At 34.7% G+C, this 15498-nt stretch overlaps 1 protein-coding gene across 8 annotated transcripts in view; it reads left to right on the top strand.

The window, feature by feature from the left end:
• The window catches only part of Chst9 (carbohydrate sulfotransferase 9), a 257514-nt gene that overhangs the window by 26266 nt on the left and 215750 nt on the right, over positions 1 to 15498 (top strand). For 7 of the 8 annotated variants that reach the window (XM_074070103.1, XM_074070105.1, XM_074070101.1 and 4 more), the window contains one exon: positions 5893 to 6084. In XM_074070103.1, the coding sequence (XP_073926204.1) occupies positions 5979 to 6084 (106 nt within the window). In that variant the 5' untranslated portion in view covers positions 5893 to 5978. Of the gene's footprint in view, positions 1 to 5892; positions 6085 to 15498 lie in introns of those variants that run through there. The other variant, XM_074070106.1, reaches the window with a different exon arrangement.

The following is a 15498-nucleotide window of genomic DNA, read 5'->3' on the forward strand; positions in this document are numbered from 1 at the left end:
GAAATATATTTAAAATATTCAAAGATATAAAGTAAAGGATAATTTCCAATAAATGGGCACAAAATTGAAAAGCAGATAAAAGTGAAACAAAAGCAAGTAAATATGAAAAGGAGCAATGGAATATTAGAAATTAAAAACATGCAGTACTGAACAAAACACTGTAGGCAAAATGAAACTAGCAACTGCAAAATAGTGCAGAAGAATTCACCTAGATTACATGTTAGGAAAATAATTTTTTGTAAGTTTCAGTGTAAGTTAAAAACATAATATAAGACAGGTCTTTAAATTTAGTAAAAGTTTCAGTAAAATAAACTAAAAATACTTAAAATAGTTTATAAAGATCACTTCAGAGAATTTATCAGAAAAGAAAAAATATATGGATTCTTACATTGAAACATTCTACAAATGCAAAGCATGATGATTGCAAATAGATCTTTACCAAAATATATGATAATGAAAAGAACATGGAAGTTCTTAAGCTATTGTACTAACAAATGACTTCTCATCAATATCAATGGATGACAGAAGACAATAAATTAATATCCTCAAAGTGTTGAGAGAAAATAATTTTTAACCTCAACTCATACTCAACCACACCATCCAAGAATGAGGACAAAAATAATTTTGAATATATAAAACCAAAGATAATTTATAACTCTCTAGTATTTATTTGAAGAAATCTAACTCAACAACAAAAAAGACAGTGAAGTCAAACAGAAGATGTAATATTTCAAAAATTAACACTGATCACAGAGATTTATAAAATGCTAGTACATTAACAAAGTAATTAGTGACTTTATAGTCAACTTTTAAGTGAGTGAAATTTAAATAGAAAATTTCAAATGTGATCTAGGCAGGGTGAGAAATAGTGCTCAGTGGTGCTTAAAGCATGCTGATGTTCTTGTGAATACTATAAACTTTATTAGAAAATTTTATAATTAAGAAACTTTTTAAAAAATTGAAATTCTATTTAGCTAGCAGAAATAAAATCTATAGATTTAAAGAAAACAGAAGGAGAAAAAAAGAGGGTTGTTTAGAAACTTTAGGAGGTTTTATCAGTCCAATAAAAGAAGAAAGAAACCATTAAAAAGGCAGTAAACCAAAGCATAAATTATATCATAATTTAAATTATGAAATAGTTCACAATAAATGTCAATGAAAATTTATCTATAAAATGTGTGAAATGTTGCAAAAGTAATACTTTGGGAGTAAATTTGTGGTCTTATTTAAATTTTTATTTTAGAACCATTTAAAACACGTGAGTTAATGTTCAATTAAAAAACTTGGAAAAGAGCAAATATTCCTAAAGAAAAGGTAGAATTTAAAAAATGAGAGCACGAATCAATGAAGTACAAAACAAAATATAATAAATGAATCATGATATACTTTTAAATAAACTAGCCAATGCTCTACAAAGACAATCAAAGAAAACAGAAGGCATACATTTCTAATCATAAGAATAGAAAGGGAGTTGTACCTGCAGCTATAGATAAGATCGTTAAAATCATAAGGAAGTCCTATGAATAACTTTGTGCTTATAAATTTGAAAACTAATAAGAAATTATAATTGTATAGACAATTTTCCAAAGATTATTTTAAAAAGAATATAGTATTGAAAACAGAACAGTGTTAGTATAGCATGTGTCTTTCAAAATTCTAGCTAATTCTAAAAGAAAAAGAATAATAGAACTGATTTATAATTTCTGAACAATGAAACAACCAATCTAGAAAAGGAGGAAAAAGGAAAGGAGTGAAGAAGAAAAGAAAAAGGAAAGGGAAAAAGCGGGAAGAGAAAGAAGGGAAAAAGTCACAAACAAGATTTTTGTCATACCTATAAAGGCAAAGAATTACTATACAAAATTATAAAGAACTCCAAATCAATTTAAAAAAATAGGGAAGAAATATAAGAAATTCCTAGGAGTAGAAACAAGAATGGCAAAAATTTTTTTTAAATACAGGAAGTTACCAATTTACAATCCCTATACAAATTATGGCCCTGCTTACATTGTCTCTCCTCTTGGGCAGCTGTAGGTTGAGAAATGAATGGGAGCTGAGGTGCCCCAGGATGTCAGGGTCAGCACCATGCTGGTAGGTTATCCAGGAATGACAGCAAGGACTCTCTGGAGGGGTTAGAGAGGAAGGAATCACTGGATGAAAGAGTTGAGGGTAGACTGAAATGGAGGAGGTGTTGATGAATTTCCTTCACAGGAACCTGGAGAAGATGGAGGCAAGTGTGAAGACCTGTCCTGCAAAGATAAGGCAAAGGTGTGTGGATGCAGACAGAGGACACTAAGCTTGCAAGGAGTGAGCAGAAAGTTGATAGCATTCATCACAGATGGTCTCTGTTTTCTCAGAGAGATGAAAAGGAATAGAGAATGGTCCCATGGATCCCCCCACACCAACTCTGTGTCTCTTCCACACCAAATTGCCTGCATCTTTCTGTCCACACCAACCTTTCCCCAAATGCCACCTGTAAAATCATAAACTTATCAAACTAAGCAACTTATAATTTCCTTTTATATAAATTGCCTCTAGCTATTAATTTATCACTATACTTAAGTCCCAAAATACTTCTGTTGGTAGCCATGGTTGTTTAAAAGATAAATTTTAATATGTTGGGAAAGACATAAGGAATAAAGAAACTATCTTTATATTTATTTTCATAATTGTGGGAAATGAATCAACTGTTTATGCAAATAAATATATGTATTTTTAACAAAGAAATGTAGACCCTATCTTTCAGTATGTTAATAGTGTCTATTTCTCCCTTTGGAAGCTAGAATTATCAATTTACAAATAAAACTATAAAATTTATTTAGTACTTGTCTTCTACTTTTGGAGCTCCAAGTTCAGTTCAAGACAAGTTGTTAAGTGACTTGACTAGGGTCAAAGCATTGTGTCCATAATTGGTTAAGAGGTTATACAAAGTACAGGAAGCCTTTGACTGTGGAAATATTGTACAATGCTTGTACATAAAACAGCATTATTCCAAGTAATTTCAGTCTCCAGTAGTCTGCACTTCTTCTGAAGGCCTGGAGGTAGATATATAATCTCCAAATAGGTGTGTTTTCCCATCGCGACTGACCTTTAGGTTTGCTTAAGGCTGTAGGTTTGCTCCTACTGCCTCACCTTTGTTTAATGAGAGCCATTTCCTAACGCCAACATTGGGTTAATGGACTGAGATGGGAGAAAATCAAATGTATCTCTCTGTTTTACACCAGATTGTCTTTCTGCCTTGTGGCTTTAATCACTCAATCCTACTCACATCTGCCATGATAACAATTATGGCTTTTCTACTGCCTTCTCACCCAGGAGGATATGTGAGAGTGTAGCATCATCTCCCGAAGAAAGGCAGGGCAAATTCTTAATCTATTTCCAGCATTGTAGGTAATAATTTTCTGCTGCAAATCCCCAAGGGGTCCGTTTTTTCCTTTCACACCCACCATTTTTGCAGGTTCGTGGCTCCATTCTGACTGATGAGTTTTCTTCTATCTCTTCTGACAAAAGTTTTAATTATGTAGACAGATTGTGAAAGTCTCTTTCTTCTTGTAAACAACTATTTCATTGTTAGTAGTAGATTTTGTTTAGCTGCTTTCCTCCTATCTGAATCTTCGTATATACCAGAAATTATGTCTGTTCATTGTTTAACGTCAAAAGAAGAGAAAGCTGGCTTCTCTTCATAGCTTCCCCTGAGGGATTCAGTCTTGGAAACCCTCAAATTGCAACTCTTGTTTGAGAATGTTCCTTGCTGCTGATGTCTGGAAAGTCCATAATATTTTAGATATATTCAATATAAGAGCAAAGTATCACCCATCAAATCAAAAGTATGATTATACTCTTAATTCTTCTGTTTCTTGAAAAACTTTCCTACCAAAATCAAAATACTTGAAATCATCAAGAGTACTAGTAAAAATTAATAAGTGGCCCCTTCCTTAGGGGATCCAAAGAAGAGGATTTGAAAAGGTGACTTAGGAGATACTGACAAGCACAGCTCTTTAGCCCCATCCACATTATAACTAAAGGATAAAGAAAAATGAGTGCTTCTGATACTATTTCCAGTTCTGCATAAACAACTTTAGGTATCCAGTGTATTGTTTCCCTAATCCAAGGAGCATTTAAATTATTTTATACATTCCCTGCTAATTCTGACCTCTTAAATTACCTTTGAAGCCCAAAGTTCGGTGAAAATTGATTTTTCTATAAATATCTAAATAAACCAGGGGTGGCAGCTCACACTTGTGATCCTAGCTCTCAGGAAGAGAAGGTAGGAGGATATTGAGTTCAAGATCAGATTGGGCTAAGTAGCAAGGCCCTGTCTCAGAAAAAGAAAACAAAAAGCTAAATATTATCCTTTAACCAACCCAGCAATTTTCCAAAGAAATTTTTAACTGGCATCTCACCAGACACCTCTTAACCACGCTAAATCAATACTCTCCCTCCAAGACTCTGCTTGAAGATTTTGAAGCATATTAGGAATAAAAGAAATATTTTTCCCAGCAGTGCTTGTGATGTCTTTACATTCAGGAAATATTTATTCGTCTCTCTTAAAGAGGAGATATGGTCGTGGCCAAGGAACAAAGTTAAGGTCTCTAGCCAGCAGTTAGACACAAAGTCATGGCCTTGCTTCCATTCACCTGACTGCTGACCAGGTGCACTCCCCAGGCAGGTTACTGTAATTCACTGGAAGCCAGGATTCTTAACTTGGGTTTCAGTGAAGGTGCACAAAGACATTGTCACTTTATGCAGGCTCTTCTGTGTGTTTATATTTTTCTAAAGGGAGGGTTCACATTTTTTTAGATTCTCAAAAGTGGGTATGATTTTGAAAAATAAAAGGTTAAGATAATATTAAATAATATAGTTCTAAAAAAACATTTTAGCATTTTTTAAGTGAAGTAATAAACTTTTATTACTGAGAAGATTTCTATAGCATGAGATAGATTTCAGTAATTCTGTGTTATTATGGGAAGAGATCCTTGAAGCCTGACCTTTTACTATTTATCCTCTCGTGTCTTTGAAGGATTTTAAATTCACCATTTAAGTTGGAGAACTTTGTAACTTCCACATGAGATGAAAATGCTAGATTAAACTCTATATTTATAAGCTTTATATAGTCAGCCCTCTCAATTTGTAGATTCAACCAACATAGGAAAGAAAATATTGAGGAAAAAAAAAGGTACATTTATACTGAGCGTATATAAACTATTCACAGATTCAACCAATCACAGGTTGAAAATATTTGAAAAAAAAACTGCATCCATACTGAACATGTAGACTTTTTTCCATGTCATTATTCTCTAAACAACAGAGCATAACAGCTATTTACATAGCATTTATATTTATTGGATATGATAAGTAATCTAGAGGTGATTTATAGTATGCCAAAGGATGTGGCTAGGTTCAAACAAATTCTACACCATTTTATATAACAAACTGGAGTATCTGCAGATTTTGGTATCCACATGGGTCCTGGAAGCACCTATGCTTGGATACTGAGGAACAACTATATTTTTATGCCATGAAGTATTTTCCTTCATTCCATAGACATGTTTTTCAAAACCCATTCTGTCAGTGCCTTCCTCCCTACAATTTATATTAAGATAACTAAACCTTAACTTTTTCTTTACAATATAGGGCTTAAGTCTGGCCAAATGTTGCCTAACTAAAAATTAGATTTCTACTTATTAACTAACTATAGGACAATACAATCCTTAGATAACATAAAACTACACAATACCAAATTGCCATTCTAGAGACTTCTACAATTGTCTTTCCTGTTTTCAGAGCATACAGTACATTTAAGTCTTCAATGTTGTTGAGATGCTACAAATCTTTACCATACTTAGGTATAAATGTCATCAGACATGTACAATACGGATCTTTTTTAAATTCTAGGATAAAAAGAAAGGATTGGAGCTTTATGGAGAAGAAAACCATGTGGCCTTCAGATTCAGGCATGAGGAGAAATACAGCCATCTGAAATGGTCATGAACCCCAAACAAGTCTTTCTCTCCGTGCTGATATTTGGAGTGGCAGGCCTACTCCTCTTCATGTATTTGCAAGTTTGGATTGAGGAACAACATACAGGTAACAAATGGAGTTTTTTTCTCTTTTGATGATAACATTGGCCGTTTTCAATTAAAGAAGCCGTGATGTTTACAGGTATAGAGTAACTCAAAACTTTTCCGACATTAACCACACAACAAATGACTTTAAAAAATCACAATTCCTACAAATAAGAAAGATTATACAACTTACATGATGACTTTTAGAGAATTTTTCTACAGAAGTACAGCATTGATTCTACTAACTTTGGTCTGTCCACCAAACATCAGGCATAAGCCTAAACAGCACAAAAATATACAGAAACTCTCCCTTTCACTTCTTTCTTAACTTTTGTGTTGATACTGAAAACTGGTATGGAAATTCTTTTAATACCTTGCATAAAGAAGGACTTTTCCTGGAAAGGATGACATGGCAATTTTCAACTTGGCAGGCCACAACATTTCTATCATAACTGTTCAACCCTGCCAATGTGTCACAAAAGCAACCATAGACAATAAGTAAACAAATGGACCAGGTCGTGTTCTAATAAAACTTTATTTATAAAAACAAATGGTGAGTGGTCTGGATTTGGTCCACAGGCAATAGTTTACTGATCATTGCTATGCTCATCTTGTACTTTCTTCATTCAGTCTATAGTTGCTGCATATCAGAGGCATTCATATCTTGTTAAAATGGATCATAGGTATAATAAATGCAGTATTATTAGAGGAAATGTCAAAGCACATCACAGAAATCTATATACTCATCTGTTACGAAATTTACTTGCTTTTCATTATTAAAAATAAACTGTGGCTTATGACTATAAAGAAAGGAAGGTAAAAATGAAATAATTTCTTAATTGTCTCCATTTGAGACACATTTTAAAGCTGTTCTAGATTTTTAAAAAATCCCTTAAGAATCTATACTGATCAACACTTCAATACTGAGTCACAAATATGATTTTTGGGGAGGGGAGTTAAAGGAGAATAATGGTGGGAGTGAATTCAATTATGATATATTGTAAGAACCTTTGTAAACATCGAAATGTACTCCCAGTACAACAATAATATAATAAAAAAATTAAAAATAAATAAAATTTGCTTCCATTTTAAATCCATTTCTTGATTTATTTTGACAGATAAATGAATTTAATTACTACATATAGTAACCTTAGTGAAGAGATTACTTATTATTTTCTAGAGAATCTATAACATGTTGTCAAGATATTCTTAATTCCTATTACAATTACTATAAGCTCAATGACTTTTCTGAACTAATTTTGCATAATAACCTATAATATTTAATGAAACCCCTCTGTGATAAAATATGTAAGCTAATTTCTCCTGAAAGGGCTCCTAGTACAGATTCTGTCACATGGTAAGACTTCAGTAAATATATGTTGAATGAATAAATGAAAGAATAAATGGTTTGAAAACTCACTCAAGACTGTAGACTGAAATGCAGCAAAGGAGAATCAAAAAGATCTCATAGTTGGGATATTTACTAAAGTCATTGTCTCATGTAAATTTCCTAAGAAGAGTATCAAAACAAGATTCCAATACATAAGAGAAAATATATTCTTATATACAGACTACTACATGGGAGAAATGTGGTTTAGTCTGTCAGGAGCTAACTATATGAAATCTTACGAAGCAGTCAAGTCACATAGCAGTGCCCTGTAAATAAAATGCAGTTCACAAAATGTGTCCATAAGCATTAATACCTACCATTCTAGAGCATTTAGTAAGTACCACATGTTTACATAAATTTTCTCTAAACTCATGACATCTTACTAGTAGGAGATATTCTAAGTGTACAGATGAGGAAACTAAGGCTCCAGGGGATAAGGAATTTATCCAAGGCCTCACATCTCTAAGCCTTGGTGCATAGGGGAAGCTCAGACTTGAACTTTGATTTTGCTGCTGTGAGATCCAGTCTCTACCTATGGCTTGCCTGTGTGAGGGGAAAAAGTGACGATTATTATCCCTCTTCTACAAATGAAAAATTGACGAAATGTAAGCGGCTTGCCTCTAGATACAAAGCTAAGAGGTTTCAAAAATGATCCATATCTAGGTCTTCACATTCCTTATGAACCCCCAAAGAGTCTCCTAACCAAAGCAGTGGATAAGATGGACATATAATAAATGCTACAGTACCAGTACAGATGTCTTTAAGTCCCTGAAATGGGTAAATGAAGTAGCATACAATTACACAGATGTGTAACTTCTGCTGCACTTTGGAAACTTAATTTGGGTTCATCATTTTCCCAAGCATTGGAAAATTATTTTCCTTAGTTAAGATTGGTTAGTAAAATATTTACCATTTATTTTCTTAAATATTTTTGTAACTTGCTAGAAGTGCTTTCTTAGGATCACAATATATTTTAAATGAACAGTATCTTATTTCCCAAGCTACTCATGACAACAAGCAAAAGCCGTAAACTCAGCATTCTTTTCTAGATAACGATTTCACTGTAGAAAAGCTGTGTAATTCTTCACGAACACACTCATCTGGACTTGTGCCTCATGCTAGGCCAGTGTCCCATGTTATATTCTGTAGTTTCCTAGATAGATGGTTACCTAGGTATTCTGTATGTGTTTATATAACACCATGTACATCAGGCATTTCTAAAGACAATCTCTTTAAATCAGAAAATATCTGAATATGTGCTTTGATGTTAATTTAAAAATTGAAAAATCTGTCTTTTGGCTACTTTAGAATCTCTACACAAAGAACACTGTAAGATGAGCAGGGCAGAATTTGGTTCCTGAAACTTTCTGTACCTACTTCAGGTCTTTAAGATTAGAGCGGTTTTGATCTCACATACATTTCATTTGAGAACTCTCAGGTTCTCATCACACCTTTAATACAGGCTTTTAAAATCTAAGACGTGGACTATTTTTGAAGCCTCCTTTGTTTTCTTCAGACTTTTCTATTAAAATGAAATGTTTTATAATTCTACAATGTGATATGTTAAGATTATGCAGACACACTTGAAAAAAATTTTATTAGTTTATAATAGTTGTACAGGGGTGGGATTCATTGTGACATTTCCATATATGTATACAATGTACCCCAGTTAGGTTCATCCTCTCCATTACTCTCCCTCTTCCCCCTCCCTCTTCTTAAATGACTTCGACATTCAATGTCAAGGTTTCAGTGTTCCATACTCATACTTGTATAGAAAATACATCATTCACCCTCCTTTATCTTCTTTGTTTACCTTCCTCTCCTGCTGACCTCTCCGTAACATGACCTATTCTACATTTCTGTCCTTTATTCATTGCTGTGTGGCTTTGCCTTGTTATTTTACCTGAAAATTTATTGTACTTTAATCAGTCTAACCCTCTCTCTTATTTTTCATTACCCTTTCCCCCATCCCACATTGTTCTGCAATTTTCAGTGAATTTCACTGTGTCTTGTTCCTACACAGATGTGATGTATTTCAATATTATTCACCGTCTATCATTCTTTTCTTCTTTCCCTCCTCCCCAGTATCCTCTAATACTCTCACTATGAAAACAAATTCTTTTAGACATGAAGGAAAAGAATGCATGACAAAGAAAGTAAAAGTTGTCCAATCATGCAATAGACAGTTGTGCAACACTTCTCATTTTCAATGTATAATCTACTAAAGGACTCATTTCTTTGTGTTTTGTTGATGTTATTAGGAATTTTATGAACATTTTTGTAGTTGTTAAGAGTACAAGTTTTCCATTCAGAAGGATCATGAAGAGCTCAATTGTCCTATTTTTAGCTCTGTGACCTTGAGCCTTTCTAAGACTCAGTTTTTTCATCTATAAAATGAGGGTATATTTCCCACATAGGGTGGCAGTGAAGATTAAAGGAGGCCATGCTCACAAAGCTCTCAGCATGGTGCCTGGTGAGCAGAAGTGCGCAATGACTGCAACCTGTTCTTATTAGCCCAGAAACCAGGCAGAACATCTGTAGACAGAGTTGTCACAATTAAGACCCAGCCACAATTCATGGAGACTGAATTGTGTCCAATCTTGTGCCTCAGCTGCTTTAGGAAAAAGAAAAGAGGATCAGTTCCAGCTTTGATACAAAGGAGTTAGAAGAATCTAACTGGCACAGAACCAGTCTGGTTGCCAATATAGAAGATGGAAGGAGAATGATAAGATCTAGGACAGAAAGGGGGGTCATTTTCCAGTGGCATCTCATGTCTCTGCAGGCTGCCTCTAAGGTCAGGTATTCATTCACTCAACAGTATATCTCAAAAACTTAACAATGAGAGATGCCAAGCATTGTGGTGAATGTAGGGATATAACAGTGAGCCAGATATAATCCTTTTTCTCTAAGAGACTGTAGTCCCATGATAGTAAGGGAGAAAATGATCCTGGGTCTAAGCCAAGAGGTTAGTAAAAAAGCACAGTCTATTGTGTCAGAAAAGAGACAGGCCCTCCAATATGGGGCAAAATAATGAGTTGGGACCAAGAGAAAGAACCCAGTCAGTGGTCAGTGGTAGAACTGCTAACCAGATAGAAGTGCTAGAAGGAGTGGAGCAGGGGTGGAGGAGGGAGGGTGAGCTTACATAAAAGACCAAGCCAGGAGGGCCAATTTAGGATAAAGAGTAAAAATAGTTCCCCCTCCTCCTAGCTACTGTTTAAATGTGCAATTTGGTGCTCTTTCTCTAGGTAGACTTTTCCTGCCAAATATAACAAATAGCAAAATGCATGGTGTGTAACTGCTTTATATACACAGTAAGATAGAAGTGAGACCCTGTCCTGACAGAGTCAAAACTTGGATTTAGAAAAGAATTACGTACCACCTGCTGTGGTATGAATGCCCCCACCAAAATTCATACTAAATTGTATCCTCATTATGAAGCATGAAGAGGGTGGAAACTTAATCTATGGTATTTAGAAGCAGGAACTTTGGAGGGAAATAATTAAGGATAAATGAAGCTATAAGGATGGGACACTAATCCAATGAGACTGTGCCTTTATAAGAAGAGAAGAGACCTGAGCTAGAACACTCAGTCCTTGTGGCATGTGATGTCCTGTGCTCCCTCAGACTCTGCAGTCCACAACACTAAAAAAGGACCTCACCAGATATCCCTGCCTGACCTTAAACTTCACATTCTTTGAAATTTATGAGCTTGATAAACCTGTAGTCTTTATACATTAGTCAACTAATGGTATTCAGTCATAGCAACAGACACCAAACTCAGCCATCACTTATATACATATATATATATATATGTATGTATACATATATATCATTCCCTTGTTCAAAGTTGCTCAATGATACCTCATTCTGTTTAACAAAAGTTTCTCCCCATGGCCTACAGGGTAGATTGTATCCTTATCTTTCACCTCTCTCTACTAAATCAAGACCTTTGCTGACTCTGTGCGTACAGTTTCGGGAGCCTGGGATGTTTTTCTCTCACCTGTTAGAGCCTAGGTCAAATTTTACTCTCTTTGACCACTCCCACAGGTCCATTAACCTCACTGACTTACCTCAGCATCCCACAGGTTCTACAGCATGGAAACTAACATGTGGCAGGTGCTCATTAGTATTGTGTGACTGGCCAAATAATGTTTATGTCAGTTTTCCAACATCCCAGCCAGAGTGTGTTTGAATATTCCTAGGGTCAAAGAAGTCAGCATGCCTAAGTCATCCATTGGGTCTCCTTAGAAATTTTCATATAGGAATTATATTAACAAGTAGGACTTGCATCCTCAACCTATGCTCACTCACCCTAGCTATATCATGAAGCTCACCCTTCTTCCATCACAGAATCTGTTCTTTTTCATGGAGAATGAAACCTCATTTTTCAAAAACCACTTCATGAAAAAGACAACCTAAATCACTCTTATCTGAACCATAGCGTTTACTCTATGTTCCTTTTACAACATATATATAATTCTTGTATGTAACTTGTGTGAGAAATATGCATGTCTATTAAAATTTCCTATCAAGTAGTAGAGTTAGATATATATTTTTTTAAATAAAGAAATTCAATACAAATCCCACCTAATAGTTTATAGTGCTTCTTTTTCTGAGATTTTCCAGAATCAAATTCAGTTTCAACTATTTCAAACTGATAATTTCATAGAGCTATCCTGTATTATACAAATATTTCTGAACAAGCTCTAAGCATTTTAATTTAAAAGCAATAATTTTAGCTATTTACTGATGTTTTTATATGTAATATTTAACCTCAGAAATTTTGACTTTCCTTTCATATTTCTAAATAGACATTTTCCCTTGATTTCAATTCCTATCTGGTTTGTACCAAATAAATACTGATGTCTGAATTTACTTTAGGATTTGGAGTTAGAAGCAATTATTTTCCTGTGAGATATGATCAATAGCCTATGAAAGAATCATATAGCTGTAATCTTATCTTGGGCTAAGGTTGTAGCTTAGTGGTAAAGCATGTGTTAAAAATGAGGCCCTGGACTAGATCCTCAGTACCACAAAAATAAAACAGGAAGGAAGGAAGGAAGGAAGAAAAAATGACTTAGCAAATAAATTGTTCAACCAGATCTAGAGTCTCACCTTTTCCAAACTCATTGTTGTGTTCTATAGGACTCTCATCCCAAACATACTTTGCCTGAGAACTGTGTTCTTTTTGGTCAGTGGTGTGAACTTTCTGCATGTCAGGATTTTAATCAAATGCTACAAGCTGCTATCAATATCAAGATTACCAAAACAGATGACTACTTTTCTGTATTTTTTTCTTCTTAAAAAGTACAACAAACATCATTAGTCTTGACTGTATCTTAACTTTCTGCATTTGCAAGTAAGAAAGCAAAGTTTAGTAGCTGCAAGCTTATGATCTGAGACGAAGGGAAGCTACCTGTATTGTTTCCTCTCTGATAACTGACTCTGGATTTCACAAACTGGCCTATGCACTTCTTGTGTTTTCTAGGAAGACTTCATATTGCTTTTGTTTTCAAATTTGTTCTCTCTCTACATTGAAGCATGTTTTTATCATCTCAACTCTTGCTTCTGGCCTGGATTGGTGCAATATCCTGGGTCTTTCTAATAAGAGGATGTATTCTTTTCCTCCAAAGTCAGGCTGTTCATCCTGACTGTGATGCTGCTGATTTGAAATTATATTTTCTTTCAGGGTATCTTGTACACCTGAACTACAACAAAGCCACTTTTAACATGAAAGGATGAAAGGATATGTGTATTGCCAGTCATACTCTCAGAGGAAGAAAATTGCTTTTCTTTAAAAAGTCACTCATCTGAAACGCTTCTCCTGATTTTGCTGAGTGGGGCAAACATCTTTTAATCAAATGAACCACACTCCTGCTTTCCACTGGTCACTGTTGTACCCCATTTTCTTAAATGTGGGCCTTTGTGTTAATCTCTACCCAAGGCATTTCAGTTTCCTGTATTTATTGAGATCTGTCTCCTTTTGTCTCATTTCCCAGAAGTAAAGGAGTAATGTCTTTCAAGTTGCTTGAGATCTTCTGATATTGAATAATGTTCATCAACCAAGCTTTCCAATAGAGTGGATCCTTTTGTCAAACAAATAACAAATAGACTCTCAAATGATTGATTGAATTTACTTCAGAATAACATTACAGTGGAAATACAAATGCCATAACTAAGTATGTATGTTTTCAACGAGATTGAGGCAAGGGGAAGCTTTTACCAGCAAAAAGGAAACATTAGCATAAGCCCTTTGGTTACAGAGTTCATTGGTCTTAGAGATTCAAGGCAGAAGTTGACATCAGCTCATTGGTGGAGGTGCTGTTGTCAAGCAAGTGTTCTGTCCACAGCATCTCATCCGAATTGCTGTAGTCTTGAAGAATGTTAAAAATAAACTTCATTACAAAAAAATGTGAATTTGCAAGCTATGCAAAGCTTGGGGTGCAACATTTGCATAGCTTGAAGGAATTTCTGGTGGGGTTTTGAGAAATTCTTAGAGACAGTTCTTATCTCAGACAGGCAGGCATGAGCCCTCCATTATTTCCTGGATCTAATTTTGTCTGAATCTGGCAAGGATAATTTTTTCTTGGTATTAAAAACTTTCAGATCTTTAAATAGATTTTTTTAAATATACTAATACAATTGAATGCCTTTGCCCTCCAAATATGGTTGGGGTACACAGTAATGCTATTGTCTTAGTTCACCCTTACCCTTCTTTGGGGTTCTGTCCTCATGCCTCTATTTCTTTTGCAGGATGCTCCTCCTCTCCCACACTGTCTACTAAGTTGCACCAGAAACTTCAGTCTTACAAAGTTATCTTTCATTTTGATCCCTTGGAAGGTTATCTGGTTAGCACTAGACTTATCATTCCTAGAAAAGGTGGAAAACAGCTTCTAAGTTTTGTATGATATCATTCAGACCTAAAATCCAGGTCTCAAAATGCCAAATTCCAAAACAAGTAACTGTTCACTGACTAAGCTTGGGCTAGTCGCCCACTTCCTAGACTAGTAACTTCGCTGTGAACAATGGTCCAGAGTGTTCTAGGAATGATGTGTTTAGTATTGACCGGATACCCCACTCTCATTTTGTGACTAAAGGAGAACTTAAAAAATAAAATCTCAGAAGCTCTCCATTTTAGAGGTCATATTTTTGTAGCAGAAGGAAAGTACTGAGCCTAAGTCCTGACTTCTAACTTCCTTTGTGTCCATAAGTGAGTTGATTAACATCTCTAGATTCTAGTCACCTTTCTTCTCCCTTTTCTATACCTTCCTTCTTGCCTTCCTGACTTAACCACCATCCTATTGATGTTTATCACTGTGTTCTTGTGCATCTGTCTATAAATTTTAACACATGCACATTTTCCTTTCTCACATTCATAGCCTCATATACAAGGTATCTATCTCTGCATTCCCCTTTTCAACATGCTTCTTCATTCAATTAAATGTTTTTTAGATTTATTTATATTTATATATGTTGCTCTAATTCATTCACCTAACTGCTCAAATATCATTGCAAAATCTTTGTTCACATATCTGAGAGTTTCTATATAGGGATGAATTACATTAAAATTCATCCAAAATCCCATCAGCTTCAAAATTCTATATGCTATATTATTATTTTTTCCTCTGCTCACTCCAATCCAAATTAGAACTTCCAAAGATGCTACATATGTTCAGAGATAATTCTAGTAAAACACACAGAAATATTTATCTGAATATACCAATTTCCATTCAGAATTGTAACAGAAAGATATAAATATGAGGCACAGAAACTGTTCTCACGGTGTTTCTTTCTTTATTGGTATGCCAACAGAGTACTAAACAGTTCATTGAAAATCGATTAAAATAATTACCAGGTCATTAGTGTGGACTTTGAGTATGACTGTAAAGACTTCACTCACTAAATTATTCATGGAAGTGACAAATTAAGTCTTGTTAAGGAGTATTGGTTTGGCATGTAATACCACCTAGTCCAAATCCTAATTTTCCTTATAAAAATAAACTCTTTCAAATGCCATAGCATCATCTGGTCCCAGTCACCGAATTT

Source organism: Castor canadensis, chromosome 4, assembly GCF_047511655.1.
Source record: "Castor canadensis chromosome 4, mCasCan1.hap1v2, whole genome shotgun sequence".
In the NCBI taxonomy this organism is placed as follows: domain Eukaryota; kingdom Metazoa; phylum Chordata; class Mammalia; order Rodentia; family Castoridae; genus Castor; species Castor canadensis.